Below are 20,981 nucleotides of genomic sequence, written 5' to 3' on the forward strand. Positions count from 1 at the left end.
GCACAAAAACAGGCAGCCTGGCCCAGGGGACTGCTGCCGGGCAGGTCCCAAGTCTGGAGCGATGGGTCGCGGCCTGTACGTGTCACTTAACTGTACAGGATGCTGCCAGTTTCCCAGAGTGCTTGTATCCAGTTTACAACATGTAAATAGTTTCTTAACAAGTGAAGGATGTGGATTGTAAGGTGTGGATTTCATGATGGCTCAGGGAAGAGCTGTTTGCTTGCTTTCGGCTCTTTATTGGCTGTGATTGTGAGAAGTTAGGTGTTTAGGTAAGTGGTGGGCATGACATTTATTAGCAACAGTAACTGAAGTGTGTGATGGGAAAGTGTTGCATGTGTACCTTTTATTTTGTTTACTGTTAACAGACCAGATCAGGAAACACTAGTTTTTAATCTTGAATTTCATGTTTCCTTGAACAGTTCTGTGACTTCAGCCATACACTTTACTTGTAAAGAGCTTTCAAATGTAATTTCTCTTTTTAAAAGAGGGTTATGTTTCATATTTTAATAAACTACTGGGGCCTTGTGCAGTCAGCATTCTCAACTGTATTTGGACTTTTGAAAGTCCTCTTGTGCATAATCTGAGTGAATGTGCCCTTTCTGATTTATTGTGCAATTTATCTTGCTAAAGGTATATTATTAATGTTTCAAAGTGTAATGTATCACTTACAGGAATACTTGCATGAAATATTGTTGACCGTAAGAGTGTTTATATAACCAAGAGACACACATATATTCCTGCTAAATTGACTCGGGGAGGAGGAGCTGGTCTTTTGGGATTGGTGTTCATGGAAAGTATTGTCTTGTGATGTAGAGGACATGAACTTGGAGGGGCGGGATTTGAGTGGCAGACCATTTGGAAAGTATTAACTCCTTGGGTTCCTAGAGGAGAGTTTATTTAGTCGTTCATCAAGTGTTTGGTCACATCTCTCAGTGCTGGGCTTTCTTTTCTTCCCCCGAAGTTTGCTGCCCGGCCAGGGTAGAAGCTCACTTCTGTGCCGTTGTGGATGTGCGCTCCAGACAGGCAGTCACTGCTCGTGGTGTAAACAGCTATCTGAACGGTCTAATTCATGGGGCTGATTTTAGTGATCAGGGTGGACAGTGGGTTAATGGAGGAAAGGTGGCCTGTGCTCTCTCTTCTCCGTGAAATGCAGGCTTTATTACTAACTGGGAGAAGCAGAGAGCCCACCCCTGGGGGGATGGTCTTCACTGACTCACCAGGATGCCGGCAGTGAGCACCTTCTCGAAAGAAATTGTGAGAAGCCAGAAGTTGGCCCCTTTCCCTTTTCTTCTCCTACCTCTCTTCCGCCTCCTATTCTCCCTCCTCTCTCTCCATTTCCTCCTAACATTTTTCTAGATTTCCTTCTGATTATGACACTGACTCAAGTGGCTGAGAAGCAAATGAGATCTCTGTACCCAGTCTAGGAATCAACCTCAGCCTTTCACTTGTTAGACAAGACTGCTTCCTCTTTTTTTAAAAAATCCCCTCTCTACTTTATGTGAAAGAATTTAAAAAGCAGCTTGCAAAAAAGGTGAACTGGAAGATCTTTGCTTTAATATTTCTTTCTTTAGGCTTAATTAGGAGCCAGGAACCCAGATGCCATGTGACATCACAGCATCATGCAGAGGCGCCCTTACGAGTCCCCACATAGAGTTTTAAATTCTATTTTCGAGGGTGTGTTCCTGATGCCTGTGGAGGAGGGTGAATTTTTACTGAAACCACTACCAGGTCTTTCAGGTGTGATTTCTGCTGATAAAAGGGTGACTGAAAAGTTCCTTAGGCTTCTGCAGATTTTCTGTTTTTTTTTTTTTTTTTTTTTCAGTCTTTCCCCCCCCACTTTTATTGAAATATAATTCATTTTAAAACATTATTAGTTTTAGTGTCCAATGTGATGATGAGATGTATGTGCACTGCAAAATGATCACCACAGTAAGTTTAGTTATCATTCCATCACCTCACATAGTTATTCATTTTTTTCTTATGAGAGCTTTTAAGATTTACTCAAGGAGAACAAAATAACTAGGAATAAATTTAACCAAGAAGCTCAAAGACCTATACACTGAAAACTGTAAGAATTTTATTTAAAAAATCTTTATCACCTGCATTGTGTTATTTTAATTATAAATGTATTAGAGAACATTTGGAAAGTGAAAAAGTATAAAGAAAAAAACTACCCAGAGACGGCAATCTCTGTTTCTAATTTGCGTGAGATGTCTCTGTTAGACTCAGTGTCTCTCTTTTTTTCTCTCTTTCTCATATCTATTTATTGTATTTCTGATATGTTTCCTATTTATAAGTATATGATGTATATATTAGACACACACTGTGCTATGACTGAATTGACACCCTCCAAAATTCATACGTTGAAACCCTGGTTCCCAGTGCGACTGTGTTTGGAGATACGGTCTTTAGGAGGAAATTGAGGAAGGGGACCCTAACCCAGTAGAATTCCTCTAATAAGAAGGGGAAGAAAGGGAAACCTTTCTCCCCCAGCGTGTGCACATGCCCAGGAAAGGCCACGTGAGTGCGCAGCAGACGGTGGCCTCCTACAAGCCAAGAGAAGAGGCCTCAGAACAAAACTTGCCTTGCCAACGCCTTGATCTTGGACTTCCCAGCCTCTGTGAAAAATCAGTTTTTCTCATCAAAGCCAACTAGTCTGTGGTGTGACCAAGCTGACTAACACACACACACACACGAATCATGTGTATCCTTCATAGACATTTTAAACAGAAACTGAAGTCGTGTTCTGTGTAATTTAGTGGACGGTTTTGAGTTTTCTGGTTATCCAGTAGTGTGAATCACACTGTGATGGAATTTCTGTTTTTCCTGGTATCTGCCACTTGCTTACCTGTACTCAGTCAATCAGCTGAGACTGGTTTAACTTTGTTCTGTGATTTAAAGCTTTGTTTTGTTTTTAGCATGGCCGTTACTTAGTGATGCCTCAAAGCTTCCCGAGGTTTGATGGGCTTCCTTTTCCTTTTTTCTTTTTCTTCGTTTACTGTAGACTCGAAAGGCTTAACTGAGATTATTTGAATGATCAGTATAGCAAACGTGGGCGATTATAAGTGCAGGTATAAACTTGCAAAGATGTGAGCTTTGCCGTGTGGGCCTGGGGGCAGCACGAGGCGGGCTGACAGCATGCACGTGGGAGAACTGCTGCTCAGAGTTGAGCTGTGTGGCTTCGGCAGGTGAGGCAGTCTCTTCAAGGCTCAGTTTTTTTTCTTTTCTTTCTTTTTTTTTTTTTACCTCTCCAGCCAGGTGGGGAGCTCTGGGGTCCAGCTGTGAAGCCTCCAAATGTACCTTTCAGCTGCGACCATGGTGGGTGACTGCACAGCACCCCCTTCTGCTTCCTGGTTCTGACCTTCCTAGGCTGCTGGGTCTGTGGGGAACTGTGTGCTGGGTCAGGGAGGGTCACTGTCCCACTGTGGCTCCTGCCTTTGTGAAGTGGGTCTGATGGTACTGGCTCCGGAGGAACTGGTGTCAAGCTAATGCATTGCCCACGGTGAGAAGACCAGCTTTCTCACCGGGACGTCGGTACAGAGGTGCGTCAGGCTCCTGGGACCTGGCCCGTTACAGTCCGGCGGGTGGTGCTGAGTGACCGAGTGGAGCGCAGGCGGAAGGGTGTGCGGCCTGTGACTGGGCCCTGGTCTCAGTGTCCAGCTTGCCAGCGGGGTTGGATTTTGTTATTACTCTGAAAGTCTGTGCGAATTCCTCATGGGCAAAAATTCGTTGGATTAAATATTATTTGGAATAACTCTGCAAGGTACCAGGACCTTGAAACTTTTTGGTTAAACAGAAATGCTAGTTCTGAATTTCAGGTTTTTTGTTTGCTTCTTCTTTCTTCTTCTTTTTTTTTTTTTTTGGTCATTCTGATTGTTAATGGAGAAGAGCAAGTTATGGATGTTAATGATAACAGCTGCAATCTTTAATACTGATAAGTAGACATAATCAATCTCAAGATGAACAGAGTGGTCCATACATATATCTATAGATAGGTTTGTATAATATGCATGTATCTTTGCATATAACATGCATGTAGGTTCAGATCTGTACCCAGATAACAATATAGAGGTAGCTGTAGAGAATGCATAAGGGATGTTACATTATCCACTGACACAGCCCCTGCATAGACTAGCGCCTGAAGGGTGCTTGCAGATGCTCATACGTGTTAGCTGAGTGAGGTGAAAAGCAGCTGACTGGAGGGGGAATTGCAGCAGTTACCCCTTTGAGCATCCTCAAGGTGCACCCTGCAGAACAGAGGTGTCAGTCCTTTGGGGGATGCAGAAACTTATGGATGCGATATACCCGGGAGCCTAAAATACTACTCATGCTCGGGTCCGTCTTGAAATGAGATGCTTATTTCAAGGACCGCTGCAGGGCTCAGGCGGGGTATTTTTAAAAATTCCTTGGGTGGCCCACTGGTCTGGCAGCTAAATGAGCAGTTCAGTATGTAAAAAGACGATAGTTGGTCTGTGAAGACGCAGATGGTCAGGCCAGATCACTGTGGGCTCTGAGAGGAAGGGTCCTCTGTGAACAGACGGGTAGGCTCTAAGTGTTTCCCAGGGGAGGGGGAAGGATGGATGAGATTCAGGACTGGGAGGAACCAGAAGGCTGCCCCGGCCGACATGATCGTGTACAGAGGCTGGAGGTAGAGACGGGTGCGACTTGTTCGTGGGGAAGAAGCAGGAGAAGCCAGCTTCACAAGCCCCCGTTTACGGCCAGCGTCAGACGGAAGCTGTCCGGGTTAGAGCACGTCACTGAGAGTGGCCTTTCGCTCAGCTGTCTTACCTCGGGGTAGAGTTTGCACTGCATAAAAATGCCCTTGAAGAACCTTCCGGTGAGCCCTCCTGAGTATTTTGGGCTTCTAATTTAAGTCAGCTATACTCAAGTGCTTGTGATCACAAGATCCTGCTCTCCTGAAAAAGTCTAGTTAAATATTAATGTGAGGAAATTTGCTCTTGCATATTTTCACACGTAATTTCTTTAATTGATATTATGCATTTTGCATAATTTAAACACCGACATCTGGGTGATTTGCTCAGCCGGCAGAGGGCTGTTTCATCAGAAAGATCTACATAGTGTCTTCTTGAACTGTCTGCCAACAGTTAGCTGTTCAGCGTTTAAATAAAGAATGAGGTTTCTGCAGTGCGAAGTGGAGTGGAAACTGAGCTGCCCCAAGAGTTTCTGTTCATTAAAAGGACAATATTAATTCTGTTCACTGTTTAGGGGCTGATTGCCGATAATGCCGGGAAATGTAGGTTTGTTAGTGCCGTGGAGGAGGTGGTTGCCAGGTTCTTCCCTTCCTGTTTCTGCCCTGGCGAGTCTGGGACTGTTCACCATCTGTCCTAAATGTGTTTCTTTTGACCAGGTACTGTAATGTGATTGCGTCAAAGTCGTGTAAAAAGCAAGACTTCTGCGTTCCTCCTTCCATTTTTATGATGCAATAGGTGCCAAGTCTGATGGCAACTTCCTGGTGCTACGTACTGATGTTGTAGACCCTTGTTAAATAATTTGTGATGGTTGTCTTTTGGAATCAAACCTTCATGTGTAAACAGGACTCCAATATAAGCTTCTATCTTATTCTGGCCATTTTGAGTCTTCTTTTGAGGTTCCAGAGCTGCTTTTGCCCAGCAGGGAGCACACAGATAGGGAAGGTAAGAGACGGTCTCAGCCCTGGAGTCAGAGCGGGGGCTCAGCTCTCGCCAAGCCAGCCTGCGCTCTCTTTCCCTGGGCTTGACTTGTTATCCTGGGCCCACTGTTTGCTTTCTGGAGGAGCAGACAGACAATATGTCATTTTGATAGACTGGAGTGCTCTGAGCCAGCTGGAGAGTCATAGATTGTGCCCGGGAGCAAGGACCTTGTCTATCTTATTCACTGGTGACTTCGATCTTCAGAAAGCAGGCAACATGTGCGGTAAGAGCTGATTGACAAGATAGGGCAAGCCTTGAGATTCAAGGAAGAGTTTCCCAGGCAGAGGAATAGCAAGTGCAAAGGCCCTGGGTGGGAATGAGAAGGCCGCTGTGGCTGGAGTGCTGGGAGTCGCGCGGAGAGAGGAGGGGGACGAGGTAGCAGAGGTGGGTCGGGCCTGACTGAGTGAGGTGCGGCCGCTGTGTGAGAAACCATTGCAGCATTTTGTGTGTGCCCTCTGGACATTTTGGAAGGAAGGCTCTGGCCGTCATATGGGTAACGGATTGTAGGGTAGCGAGAGAGGAAGCAGGACGACTAGGGGTGGCAGAGACTAAGCAGAAGGTGGTCAGAGTAGGGACAGTGGACACGGAAGGTCCTGGATGACTCCGACTGCGCCAAGCGGGCAGAGCTGATGGTACTGGTGGTCAGGCCTTGGGGTTAGAGACAAAAAGAGGGACCAAGGTGACCCCTCGCTTGACCTACTGGAGCCTTCCTTTCTTCTCCCACCCGGTGGACTGCTAGTTCTGCCGTCTCACCCTGGCCATGTCCTGCTGGGAGCCTCATTCTGACAAAGGCTGATTCCGGGTCCTCCCTGGCCTCTCTGGGTCTGGGGTACCTGCCAGACTTCAGTTTAGGTAGCTTTCCAGTCCTTAACTCCCACAGACTGTTCTTTCCCCTCCCTGTGTTTGTAATTTTTTTTTTTTTAAAAGAAAACAAGACTTACTATGGTTTGAGGAGCATAATTCATAGAGCTCTCACACGAAGGATCCTGTTTGCCAGGCAGTGTCACAGGGACGTGGAACGTGCTGCTGGCCGGCACGCACTGCGGTCCTCACTGCTCGCGCCGGCTGTGTGAGCACAGGGCGGGATGTGGCTGAGACAGTGGCCACACACTGCTTCCTTGACATCCTGGTAATCTTGGCGGCTGTCTCCCCTGTCTGGTAGGTGGACAGGAGTCTTTCTGTGAGCAAAAGAATGAGCTGGAAGCTAGCTCCTGGGTGACTGTCTGTCCGTGTACTTTCAGGATTTCAGAGCTAATTGGTTGTGTTGACAATGACTGTGTATCATTTGTGTATTAGAAAAGAAACATGCAAATTACCTGATACACTTGCTTGTCAAATTGGTGAATGATTTTTAATAAGTCCGCGATTTCCACTCACTGGGCTCTCTGGAAGGTACTAGTGGAAAATGTCAGGATTTTTTCCCTAGCAATAAAAATCTTTGTGATGCTTATCAAATTTTTGCAACTCTTACAAGCTCTTCAGTTTCCTTATTTCTAATTAAGAGGAATATGCAAAACAGTTGAGAAGGAAGTCGTTACTTAAGGTTAATCAGTCTAAACTAATTGTCACATGGAGTCCATCGGGCTGTTCCTTCCTTCCTGGTTCCACTCCCGTTTTCTGATATTCCTGTTCGTCCTGTGCATCCTTGTCAGTTCATCTTCTGAATATCAGCCAACTCTGTTTTCACAATTCTCAATGGCATCCAGGTTTCTGGATCAAATAATGACCATCTGCCTGGCTTTCCAGACCATTCTTTGTCATGTTGAGCAGTTAAATGCATGTCCAGTGGTCCCTTGTGTCCGTGCCCATGTTTTCTGCCACTGTCTTTGATCAAAGGACGCCCCCACCCCAACCTGGAGCGCCCCTGGTTTTCTCCCTTCCTTTTTGGAGCCTTCTGGAATCCTCTTCTTGAGGAGGCAGGTGGAGATGACATCACAAATTTCAAAGAAGTGAAGAGATAATAATCAGAAGCAAACATCTCATCCCTCAGCAGAGACGCCTCATGAGTTCACAGAAGGGAGCAGACGAAGGGGGTCCTGAGCCAGCCGCGGTGGAGGGCCTGCTCAGGTGGGCTTCCCGTGCCTGCGCCTCGAAGCTGAGTCAGTGAGGATTCTAAAGCCCTCCCCGTGCCCTCCGATCTGGGCAGGAACGCAGTGGCCTTCCTGTTCTCTGAGGGGAGTCACAGAAATGACTGCTGGTGGCAGCTAGGATGACAGGGAAGGCAGAGCTGACCCCAGGTGAAGGGCTGGGAGCCTGGCAGCCAGCGTCCCCACTGCAGGGGGCTCTTCTCGGGCAGGAGGTGGGTGCCAGTTTTAGAGAGGACAGGCCCAGGAATTCAAACAAAGCCTTTTCGGTTCTTCAGTTGAGACTTCCTGGCCCTCTGCCGCCCCATCTGGCTAGAGAAAATGGGTAGAACACAGACCGACCCATGCAGTCTTCAAACCAGAAGGGTCACAGATATGGTGGGATGAGGGTCACAGAGCGGCCCGTCCTGTGTTAGAGCATGCGGGATTTCTGGAAACATACACCTGAGCACGCACAGATGAAGGGGAAAAGTAGGGTGATTATATAAACATAAATGTAGTGATGAATGGATGGATAAAGAGAAAGAAGCAAAGAAAATATAGCTGCAGAAGGCAGAAGACGAAGCTGTAGATGAAAACATACCTCAGGCGTAGAAGGGAGGTCCTTAGAGTTGTTTCGTTCTGTGACCAAGTTAATGAGAAACGGGAATTCAGCCGACAGAGCAAGATGATGAAAGGAGAGTAAGATGGAAGAAGATTGCAGATCTAAAGAAAGACTGGGGTCCCAAACGAGAACCATCACAGGACTAATAAGTAAAATCAGAAATGTCAAGAGAAAGAATCGAAACCACTGAAATTACTGAAAATGAAAGTCTTGATAATCTCAGTGAACACAAGCGAAGTGATCAGGATGGTAGAGTGGTCAGAAGCCGGAAGATGAAGACAGACAGTGTGGTACAAGGATAATTGGTGTCCCCGAAACACAGTCCACACGTGAGACAGAAAATGGAATATGAAACAAGATAACTCTCATGAAATGAAAACGAAATAAACAAAAGGGCTGAGTCTGCAGATCAGAACAACATATCATGTTACAGGAAAATTCGGAGTACAGAGTGTTTAACACTGGTATCTATCCTAATTAAGCTTTTGAGTTTCAAAATAAAGGAGAAATTCTTCAAACATCCAGGGTCAGAACAACAGGTTATCTGCCACAGACTCAAAAGTCAGACTAGCTTCCTGATTCCTTAGTACAGCATTTAATTTCTGAAGATGGTGGAGCCGTGCCCTCGACGTGCTGAGGGAGAGAAGGTACCATCCAGCATGCCCAGGGTGACACGGCTACGATGTCATTCAGGTGCCAGGACGGAAGGTGGGTTTCTCAGACATGATGAGCTTGGGTAGTGGTACTCAAAGCCAAAGCACATATGAGAAAGGTGCACACACAGTTCTGCCCACCTCTAAATATGTCTCATTATGTCTTAACTTAGAAGGATATTTTACGAAGTGTCTCTGGTGATGAAGAAAAGTTTGGTTGAAATTCAGCAAAGACTTCGGTTTCTTTTCCTTCTGTTAAATTCATGAAATCACAAACAATTTTCTAAAAAAAATTAAGACACATCTTTGCCAGAGGATGATTTTATTTTTTGTGCATCTTCCTGTCTGCCTGCCTCCGCCTTCCCTCCTCGTCCCCCTCCGGGGCGGGTGCTCTCAGCCCCGACCATGGCACCCCCTTCCTCTTCTGCTGCGTGTTGTAGTCAGGTTTGCAGAAATTAAGTGCACTGTGCTGTGGGGCAACTGCAGAAAATTCTACTGGTTGGTGAAACCTGTATTTCTTTATGGACTAAATTTTCATGAAAGGATGCTGACTTGATTCTTGGCTGACAGCAACAGAAACAGTCCTGTAAAATCACTTACTGCCTACAGCGCCAGAATACAGAATATCAGCATGTACTGAGTGACTGCTGTGTGCAGCCATATTCACTCACATACTCGACGTGAGGAAACGCAGCCTCCGTGCCTCAAAAGTTCTTCAGTCTGTGGGGCAGACACACGGTCAGAGTTTTCCCAGTATTTCCCAGGCAAGGTCTAGCTCTCAGGACGGCTTCTCGAGAGGGGGAAAAAAAGCTTTCTTGTTGACTAGTTTTTGACTTGATTTTCCCTTCTTTGTTCAGGAAAGTTGTTGCGTTTTCTCAGACACAGTGCTAGATCCTGAGGATATGGTTATGATGAAAAGAGGCGGGATTCCTGCTCAATCCAATAAACGGATGTGGTGGTTACATGGGACACTCCGGTGGCCCAGGCCCCGGGTGGTCCTCGCCCCTGCATCTGGGAGGCCCTGCCCATCACTCATCTGGCCCCCTGGGATGTGGCAGGAGTGGGGCTGCTGTCGTCCCGGCACTGGACACATGTTTTAAATTCAGAGGCTGAAGAAAAACATATTGAAGGTACTGTTTGCAAATGTGATGAACATAATGTTTAAGCGGACACTGTGTTTTGACACTTTTATCAGGCGGTAGTTTCCTTTTTATGTGAGTCCTGGTGCCGGAAGCTTTGTTTAGTACAGAATATGTGAGCTGTGCAGATTTTAGCGCTTTCTCTCTTTGGGACCCAGTGTGCCTGGAGCTGGGGAAGGGATTGCCGGCTCTGCTCTGTTAAATATTCCATCTTATCAAAGAGGTGTTTCATAAATTATGCATAACAGTAGATGCCACTCAATAAATATTTTATACGTGATAGATATTTTTGTCTGAAATTACTTTTTCACTTGAGCAATGATTTAAACCCTCGTTTCTAGTTTTATGAGGTGACACTTTTATAATATCATATAGTGAATGCAGCTTGAATGTCACAGAGCTTCAGGGCAGCATTAATCATAAATTCATCTGCCCCCACTCCCAGTCCTGAAAAACGTACTCTTAATTCAGGTTTCACCCATCCTGTGTGGAAGTGTGTGTGTGTGTCTGTGAGTGTGGATCTGGGTGGGGACAAGTAATGCCTTTGACCTAAAGCTCTGAAGTTATGAATTTCAAATGATCTTCAAAGTCTATAAGACTTGTTTTAAGGAAGGAAAATAAGAAGTGTTTTTCAATAGGTTTTAAAAAATATATTAAACTAAACTGAGATAAAGTCCAATTTCTCTAGTGGGAGCAACTAGAATTTAAAATACTGCTCCCCCCTTTTGGGTTATTGTCCACTTTTCTGCAGAAAGAAAATGCATCTATCTCTGGACTTAGGGGAACAGCCCCTCCCTTTCCACGTGGACAGGGAGGCCTGGAACAGTCCACCGCCAGGAGCCGCCTGCCGGGTGTGCGGTGCCGGCAGAGTTCAGAGCTCCCACTGAGAACATTTTTTCACGAGATGGAGCTGTATGATTAAGTTCTCCTCCATAATATATATCTTAAAAAAATTTTTTTTGATTTGAATTCTGCGGGCAAGGGGGAAGCAGAGATCCTGGCAGGATCGGAGAGGCAGGAGCAGGGTGGGTTTGCTGAGATCGTTCATTTCAGCCAAGACTTGCAGGGGCCTTGGTGTTGCAAATCAGGGTGACTGAGGTCTCCGGCCTCCAAGCCTGAGGCTCTGGCTCCGGGGCGGGAGCCCAGCTGATACGAGGAGTCATTGCAGAACAATGAAACACTTCATTTCCTTTTCTTGAATCTAAGTTATGCATTGGTCATTTTCTCTGCGTATCTATTTAATGGCCGTTAAATTAAATTGCTTTCTCTCAAGTGATGATTTTTATGTGTGTGTGTGTGTGTTTTTTAACTGTCTCCTTTCACCGCTTCACTCAGTCACCCTCTGGCCCGACTCCCGCTCTGCGTGTGTGCAGGGGAGGCATGGCTGTCTGCAGAGATGAAGGCCGGGCCTCCTCTCTGGCCACCGCTTTGTCCCAGAGCCTCTCAGGGGCCCCTTCTCTGCAAGGCTGCGAAGTTCTGAATTCTTCACCGGGAGAGTGGCAGACTTCGTACATTGTTTTAATGTTTCAACGACATGAAATGCGTGTATTCAGTCCAGGAATGTCAGGAGATCCAGTTATGCTTCAGGCCCTGCTGGGCCCTGGGGCTGAGGAGCTGCATCTGGTTGCAGGGGGTTGGGGGGAGACGGAGACTCCCCAGGGCATCTCTGACCCGCGGCCTGTCAGCAGCTGGGCTGGCTCGTCTGCTGCTCCCGCCAACCTGGAATCACCGAACACAGCCTCATGCTCTTGGATGTGACTCAGTCTGAAGTCAGCACAGCCTAACCTCCAGGGTGGAACTTTCACCTTCAGTCTCCTGGCATCTGCCTCCCACCCAGGACTTTCCTGGAAGCCTGATTTCGAGGTCTCTTATCTTGGGTCAGATGCGCTGCCGGTGGTGGGCCTCCCAGTCTCTGCCCTGAGAGGCTGCTCTCGACCCTCTGAACTCCACGTGTCTACCCCTCATTTGTTGATTTGACAAATACTGATTCAGGAGCTCCCCTGTGCCAGACGTGGAATCGGGCCCTGGGTCTCAGTCCAGTCGGGACTAGTGGTGAAGCTGTTTGTAACACATCACAGAGTGATGCTTGCCAAGGGGAGAAATGCATCAGGACAGGAGAGGCTGGCGGTTGCTCATTTGTATGGGGTGATGGGGAAGGTGGCTTTTGTGCAGAGTCCTGAGGAGGGGTGAGGGCCAAGGTATGCAGACATCGAAGACCTTTCTTCTCAACTGGGGCAGATTTGTTCCCGAGGGGACATTTGCCAGTGTCTGGAGACGTCTTTGGTTGTCGCATCTCGGGGGAGAGTGGGTGTTACTGGCATCGAACGGGCAGCGGCCAGGGACGCTGCTACACCTCCTCTGGAGCACGGACGGCCCCTCATGAGAAGGAACCATCTGGTCCAGAGCGTTAGTGGTGCCGAGTGGGAACCCTCGGAAGGGACAGAGGAAACGGCAGCCCACAAAGCAGAAGGAACGGCAGTGACCAAAGCTGGAGGGGGTGCGGGCGGCCCGTCTGAGGGAAAGCAGGGAGCGTCGGGTCCTGGAGAGGAGTGAGCGGGGGCCAGCTGCAGGGATCAGTTGGAGGTGAGGTGATGTGGAGCTTGTAGAACTGGACAGAGAGGGCAGCTTTTCTCTCATGAGAGGCAGGCCAGCTACTTGACCCAAGCAGCGCAGAGGCCTGCCGCAATGTCCCTCTGGCTGACGGGGAGAGCGGGGACCATGGTCGGGGTGGGAGTGGTGGCATCTGGGTTCCCGCAGCCGTCCAGGTGCAGGTGATGACGGCTGGGACCTGGCAGGAATGTGGCGCCGCTGGTTTGTGGTTACTAGATCGTGGAATGTTTTGAAGGTAGAGTCAACACTAAGTACTAGAGGGTTTAGAGGAGGAAAAAGAGCAAAGGACAGCCTCGTTTTTGGTCCAGGAAACTGCAGGGAATGCTGGCATTTACTGAGATGGGGTGGGATGCAGGAGTGGGAGGAGGGGGGCATCATGGGCTGGACTTGCTGTGCATTAAGTCTGAGCTGCCTGTTCAGCATCCCTGCAGATGTGTTGAGGCCGGCAGGTGGATGTACCATGAGTGTGGTGTTTTGAGGGGGAGGTCTGCTGGGAGAGTTAGATCTGAGAGTCATCACACAACACAGCCCTCCCTATCTGCCGGCTCCACATCCATGGAGTCACCCAGCCACAGATCAACAATATTTGGAGAAAAAAATTCAAATAGTTCCAAAAAGCAAAATTGGAATTTGCCATGCTCCAGCAAAGATTTACATAGCATTTTCACTATATTTAGAACTATTTACGTAGTATTTATATTGTATTAGGTATTATAAGTAATCTAGAAATGGTTTAAAGTATAAGGGAGGATGTGCATAGGTTATATGCAAATACTATGTCCTTTTTATTTATAATTTTTTTATTGAAGTCAATTACAATTTTGTCAGTTTCTGGTGTACAGCATAATTACTGTGTCCTTTTATATAAGGGACTTGAGCATCCTCAGATTTTGTATCTACAGGGATCCTGGAACTAATCCCCTGTGGATATCCAGGGACAACTATATAGATTGTGTCTATAATATAGACGAGTCAAGAGTCAGGATGAGATCCTCAAGGGAATGACTGTAGATGCTCGAGTTCCTAGGATGAAAGACTCCATGGAAGTGGGTTCAAGAGAGAAGCCCGAGGGGAGGAACTGGAGAACCACAAATGTAGGGAACTCTTTGGAGGTGATTTGCTCTTAAGGGGCACAGAGAAATTGGTGGCAGTTGGAGGAAGACCCCAGGCCATGGGAGGTGGGGGTGGTGGTTGGTTGGAGATCTGTGCAGGTTTGTGTGCAGGTGAGAGTGATCCAGTGGATAGGAGGTGATGCAGGAGACAGAGGGTCAGGTACCTCTGTTTGAGGGTGGCTCCTGCACAGGGAAGGGTCGCACTTAGGATCACGTGCAGTTCGACCCCAGTAGCTGGAGACAAGAGCCACCAAGTCAAGAGACATCTAGGTGTTAAGTGAGATAAAGATTCTGAAGAGGGGAAAGATGGCGTTGTGGTCGAGTGGTCCTAGGACCTTTCCTAAGGAAGGCAAAGTGTGAGCGTAGCTTCGCATCTGCGCATGCGTGTTAATATATATATATATGAATCTTTATCAGGCAGTAAATTGAATTCATTTTTTATATGTTCCAAGCTCACTTTGCCCGCTCTAGGCCAGGATTTCAACACGAAGTTTATAGTCTGTTTTCTTGCCAATTTTTTTTGGATGAGAAATAAAACGTGGCTCATCTTAATACTCTAAAGAGCACCGAATATGAAGTTTTCTTTCCCCAGAGTAACCTTTTTCTCTTCTTTTCCTCCCGATTTCAGGAACAGACTCTGGCCCTGAGGAAGGAAGGGATTGGCGTTGTTCTGGATTCTGAGCTGCCGCATTTGATTGGCATTGATGACGACCTTCTGAGCACTGGGATCATCTTGTACCACTTGAAGGTAGAAGCTACTTGAGTGGAACAAGTTCATTTTGTTTTCAGCTTTCCCTTTGGACACTAGCAAGGTCCAAGGTAATCCTCCGTGTCCGCGACACAGCCATGACAGTAGAGAATGTGCAACAAATCCTTGAGCCCTTTGGGGATGTCCAGCAGTTCACTGGGATTCCGTGGTATTAGAAGTGCCCATTTTGTGTAGTCCTACAGCTAAGTGAAGAGCCATTCACTCTGCCTTCTCATTTGTAGAATCAGTAAGTGGAATGTAAGTAACAAAAAGACAGATAAACCAAGGAAGAAAAGTTAAAAGCATCTCAAACTGGGATTTGTTGTATGTATGGTTTCCTGGCCCCCGTGTTAATTATAAAGTTGTGTCTCCCGCCTGGTCCTGAGCAGGCTGTCCGTGTCAAGAGAGCAGAGTTCCCGCATCTGTCTCAGTGGTCGCCTCTGTGACCTTGACTTGGGAATCCTCTCTCGATCCATGACTTAAAATGAGAATGGTCTTGCACTTGTGCTTTGTGCCCATAAGCTGTGCCTGTAGACACAAGAAACCCCTGGCCACGGAGAGGAGACATATCAGAAAGGATCGGGAACCTCAGTGAGACTGCTGTCCCGGGCAGGTGACTGACGCGTGCTGGTGCAGGAGCCTAGCCCTGGTCCGGCGCCCAGCCTCGGGAGTCCTGCCGCTGTCCAGACAACACAGGCAGCCGTTAACTCCAGGTGCGCCGAGGCTGTGGTCTGCCCAGGACGGAGCTCAGCCCATCAGTCACCAGGTTGCTTGGGCTTCAATGAAAGATGGAGGAACAGACCGCTCCTCATGTTCTTGCTAACACATTTTTTCTTGACTTTTCTTCCCAGGAAGGTCAGACATATGTCGGTAGAGAAGATGCTTCAACAGAACAAGATATTGGTGAGAACCTTTTTTTTTTGGTGGGGAAGTAATTAAGTTTATTCACATATTTTTGGAGGAGGTACTGGGGCTTGAACCCAGGGCCTCATGCATGCTAAGCATGTGCTCTACCACATTAGCTATACCCTCCTCTGAAAATCTTTATCAATTCCCACTTCCCAGTGATTCCTTTTTTCCCGTTTTTTTATTTTTATTTATTTAGCGAACTTTTTATGGGGGGGGTTAGGTTTATATATTTATTTTTAATACAATATTGACCGACATGTGTAGTCTATAGTTTTGAACTCAAAGGAATAATGCCGAGCAGTTAGCTGAGCGGATAAAATGGCACTGTGGCTCCTCCTCCTCACCCAGCACACATGTATCCTCTGTCACGTCTTTCAAGTGAACCGTTGTTTAAATCACTCGAGTCTTGTCACAGCGGGGAGTGATTGATGGCAGTGTGCTCACAGGTACAGATAAAGGATGTAAGACCCTTTAATGAGAAATCTTTCCCAGTTGACACCTGTGTAAAGATGACGACGGAAAACAGGACACACACACCTGAACACACAGCTCGCACATGTATGGAGCACGACTTCCTGGGTTTCCCCGAAGCCTTTGTGAGGTGCAGTTACCGGTGATTCAGCCCCTGCGCCTGGTGAGGTCTTGCCAGGCTTTAAGCATGACTTAGGGAATCCATGCAGTGGTGACAGAGAGTGTGTGCATGTGCGTGTATGTGTTTGAGCGGGGACAAGGTGGGGATTGCCAGGGGAAGAATTGTATCTTCTCAGCTGTTTTTTTTTTTTTTGGGTGGGGTGTGTGTGTTTATTGAAGCGTAATCAGTTTACAATGTTGTGTCAATTTCTGGTGTGCAGCACAATGCTTCAGTCATACATGAACATACATATATTTGTTTTCATATCCTTTTTCACACTAAGTTACTACAAGATACTGGAGTTAGTTCCCTGTGCTATACGGCATGAACTTGGTTGGTTGGTTTGTTTGGGGGCTGGTGATGAACCAGCCTTCTTGCCAAATGTAAGCTGTTAATCAAGCCAATGCTCACATATCCCCACGGGTATTTGCTATTTATTGTGAAGCTGGGAGAACTGAAAACCAGTTCCCTAAAGTCCTTAGGTTCAGCTGGCTTTGGGTAGAACTAGGCACCAGGCCTCCTCTTCTCATCGTTAAATGATCGTGTTTGACCTTTGGGCTTGTTATGAAAGGTGGTAAATGCTAAGAGCACGTGTTTTCTCTGAACACACAAGCTCCGTCTGCAGTTCCCTGAGGAACAGTGGGAGCTGCTTGGCTGGCGCTTCTGAGAAGCCAGCCAGGAGCTGTGCCGGAGATCATGTGGGTGTGTTTGACCGGCGTTCACATCTGTGCCTGGCCGTTCATCAAACAAGAAAAGCTCAGAACAGTCACCTGGGAGCAGGGCCCCTTAGCCGCAAGCTCTCAGAGGCCTGCGGAGGTCAGACTCTCTCAGGACCGGCCTGATGCAGCTTCTGGACATTTCCTTGGCCTCCCAGGATCCAAGCCCAGCCACGTTCACCTTGGGTTTGTGCCCCTGGAATGCAGTGTCCATCAGTGTGGAGTCATGAGTCCTTGGGCCATGGGCCCTTTTGTCCCCTCCACTGTACTGTGACCTTGGGGTGGCTGGTGGAGGAAATTTATTCAGCCTCAAACAGAGTGACTCAGTGGTATTCAGTTAAGATAAGTTACTCAACTCTTTTCTCCCTGAAGATGAAACAAATGAACACGCCAGAACGTTTTTCCCTGTACAGGTGACGTCCAGACCCATGGAGTAACATTCAAGGGGCAGGACTCTCAGTTGACACCACGAACTCCTGAAATATGTTCACCTTGCAGTTTTGTATGGGAAAGGAGGACTATTCAACATGAAAACATAAATAGAGGTTGGGGATTATTGCTCTAGATACCAAATGAAATGTTTTCTTTCTCTTTTTTTCCATCTCAGTTCTTCATGGCCTCGACTTGGAGAGTGAGCACTGTATCTTTGAAAATGCCGGGGGAACGGTGACCCTCATCCCCTTGAGTGGGTCCCAGTGCTCTGTGAATGGTGTTCAGATCATGGAGGCCACACACCTAAATCAAGGTACTGGGCGTTTGGTTTGGGATTCCTTGTGTATGTTGTTTCTAGGAAACAAGTTGGCTCGGTAACGGGGGAACATGTGCCTCTTAGGATGAACTGCTGGTTGTTGTAAGAAGGACAAAGACTGTTGGCTTCATGAGGCTGTGTTCTCTTCTGTTTTGCGGGAGGACTTCTTTATAAAATGCCTGTTGTCTTGTTAAATTAAACATATATGTAGTAGCTTGAAAGCTATTGCTGTTACGGAAATATGACTTTAAAGGAATTTAAGTGAAAAAAGTGACCTTCAAATACAAAACCTTAACACAGTGGCTTCTTTTAATAATTTGATTACTTTATTTACATCCTTTTTATGAATAATTATACATACAGGATCTGGTATCATATTCTTTTTCCTTTTGAAATTGTTTCAGTATTGTAGAAAATTTGCAAGAACTTTTTCATTTCAGGATATTTGGAACTGTTGATGCTCCTATACCCCCTGAGTAGTTCTGTGTGTTTCCTTCAAACAGTGGCGTTCTCTGACGGAATGCCAACGTGACCATCCAAGTTAAGGAAGTACCAGGTGCATTCCTACCAGCAGATTCTCAGACCCCCTTCAAGTTTGGCCGTTTGTCCCAGCAGTATCCGTTATTCAGTCCGGCATCGTGTTGCATTTTTGGCCATGTCTCTAGTCTCCTTCAGTCTGGAAATGTTCCTTGATCTTTCCTTGACTTTTGTGACTGTGGCAGTTTTGAAAACTGCTGGTCAGATACATTGTGGAATGTTCTTCTACATAAACGTAGGATTTATCTGCTGCTTCCTCGTGAGTAGACTAGCACTATTTTTGACAGTAATGCCAGAGAACTGATGCTTTGTTTTTCTCATGTCCTGGTCCGTGGTTTCTGTTTGTCCCATGACCTAGGATGCTCGTTGTGATTATTCCCTTCAGGAGGAGCGTGCAAGGCTTCTTCTCTCTGAAGTTAATCTCTCACCCCTTTCTTTAAAGAGAATATTGCAAAGGCACTTTGGGATCGTAAATATGCCATTCTGTATCATACTTTCACCCGCTGGTTTTAGAATCCATTGGTTTCCCTTGGTGGGGGTGGGGGGAGCTGATGTAATTATTACTCTGATGGCTGACACATGGCGATTTTCTTCCTTCTACCCTTGTTAGTTGGCTTTTTACTGCAAGAAAGAGCTTTCTCTTCTTGCCGGTTATTTATTCATTCATTTATTTAAATGGATGGCATCACATGTCTTGCTATTGTGTTTGGTACCTTTTGGTCCATTTCTATCATTACTTGTTTTGATGACCAAATTGTCCCAGTGGGAATTCCTTCAAGTTGGGTTTTGTGTTCTTTTGGCTTGTCCCTATCGTCTGTTACCACTTCCTTACTTTCTGACACAAGATATTGCAGGCTCATCCAGTCCTTTTCTGGAACCAGCCAGTTCTCCAAGGAACCCTGCTTCCTTTTAGTGGGAATGGGATTTAGAAACCAAGACCTGGGCACTCGACTGCTGTTGAAGTGTTGCTGCTCACAGGCCCTGTCGGTTAACAGAGTTAGGGAAATGCACGTGTGTGTGCAAACCACATTTACAACGCTATTTCTGTGTCTGTTTATATTGGTATATTGACATACCTGTATTTCACAATCTGTAGTGCTAACTAGGAGTTCACAGCAATACTTCTAATTCTAACCCAGTTCCTTTGAGTTCTTTCTAGTTTTCTCCCTTTTCTTATCTGTAGCCCCTGTTCTGACAGTGATAAACTTGATTCCCATTATGTAACCAGTACCCTGTCACTTCTGCGCCTTCCTCGTTCAGGGACCCTCTTCTTCCAGCTCAGGCTGTGACACCCCATGCCGGGCCACCATCGCCCTCACCCTTCTCCTGGTGCAGACACCTTCCTCACCCCACGCCAAGACTTCCTTCTGTTCACAAGCTGATGCTTACTGTGCTCAGCCCTGTGTGATGGCTTTTGTACTGAGCTGTGCAAGAAGGAAGGAAAGAGAGAAGTTGACATTATATCTTAAGCCCTTTTGGGTATAGTATGTGTATTTTTTATAATTACAGTTTTTCATGGTTACATACTGTAATGCCATATCTGCTGTGACATAGGAATTGGTCAGATGGGGACTGGAAAGCACGTGGTTTATGTGTGTTGATGAAGTCATACCAGAAATCAGTTCCAAGGAGTTATCTCAGAAACGAAGGACAGGTAGTCTGGACCAGTGGGATCATTGTGGGACATTCACAGAATCCATCAAAGAGATTCTAAAAGCAGCGGATGGAGTACCCACCCGTGCACCCATCTCCAGTCATCCACCCATCCACCCACGGGTCTCTCCATCAGCTTTTTACTCTTAGTATTTTTCAGTCTCAAGGTTAGTTGAGCTTGGGAGACATCTGGTGCCCTGGAGCTGGCCAGGAAGGTCAGAGGTCAGCAGTAGTAGGTGACCAGCCCAGGAAACAGTGAGCACCCAGTGATCATTACCAAAGCAGCATTTCCTGTTTGTTTTTTTTTTTTTTTTTTTTTTTTTTTTTTTTTTTTGTAGCCAGGATAACAGCCCTGGCAGTAAGGGGTGAGGAATCTGGTTCTTGCCAGGCACCAGTGCTAATCATGGTGAGAAGGTGTCTCTGCCCTGAGCCCAGAAAGTCACCATAATTGACTGACAGACAAGAGTTCACTATGTAAGGCTCTTCAGTGCAGTCTCTGGCTGAGAACACATAGACTTGCATGAACAACAGGTGTAACTGGAGGGTACACAGTTGACACATGACCCCACAAATGAAGTATGTCACTGGATTTGGACCACAGCCAGACCACCTGTCTGTCCTCCCTTTTGAAGAAACTTACTTTACCAAAAAAATTAAGAAGTCACACAAGGGGGAGGGTATAGATCAGTGGGAGGGTGTGCTTAGCATGCACAAGGTCCTGGGTTCAATCGCCAGGACCGCCATTAAAAAAAAGAAACAATAATGATAAATAAACCTGATTACTTCCCCTCCCCTTCAAGAAAAGAAAAAAGTAGCCCAAAGTACTGTATCTATATCTTGGCTTTACTTTGTTCTGTATTTTTAGACCCAGTATCTCACAGTTTTAACACTTGTTGTGTTGGAATATACTTTAATTGCCATCCTTATCTGAGTGGTTTTTGCTATTCATGCCTATTAACTTTTTTCAAAGAAATTTTAGACTCATTTTGTCAAGCTAAAATATCCTTTGAGAAATTAGATTCTAATTTCATTTGACTTGTTTTCATTTTTTAAAATACATATTTTCATCTTGGGACTTCTGTTTAGTTAGTATGCCCCTTGTGTTTGAGTCTTCATCTATTTCCTGCTGTAAAACTTTGAAGGCTTT

The 20,981-nt window shown here is 46.3% G+C and overlaps 1 protein-coding gene across 10 annotated transcripts in view; it reads left to right on the forward strand.

The window, feature by feature from the left end:
- KIF16B (kinesin family member 16B) overlaps window positions 1–20,981 on the forward strand; it is a 243,920-nt gene that overhangs the window by 104,607 nt on the left and 118,332 nt on the right. For all 10 annotated transcript variants that reach the window (XM_032461796.1, XM_032461793.1, XM_032461794.1 and 7 more), the window contains 3 exons: window positions 14,521–14,640; window positions 15,492–15,543; window positions 17,504–17,641. In XM_032461796.1, coding sequence (XP_032317687.1) covers window positions 14,521–14,640; window positions 15,492–15,543; window positions 17,504–17,641 — 310 coding nt within the window. The remainder of the gene's footprint in view (window positions 1–14,520; window positions 14,641–15,491; window positions 15,544–17,503; window positions 17,642–20,981) is intronic.

Source organism: Camelus ferus, chromosome 19 (assembly GCF_009834535.1).
Source record: "Camelus ferus isolate YT-003-E chromosome 19, BCGSAC_Cfer_1.0, whole genome shotgun sequence".
In the NCBI taxonomy this organism is placed as follows: Eukaryota; Metazoa; Chordata; class Mammalia; order Artiodactyla; family Camelidae; genus Camelus; species Camelus ferus.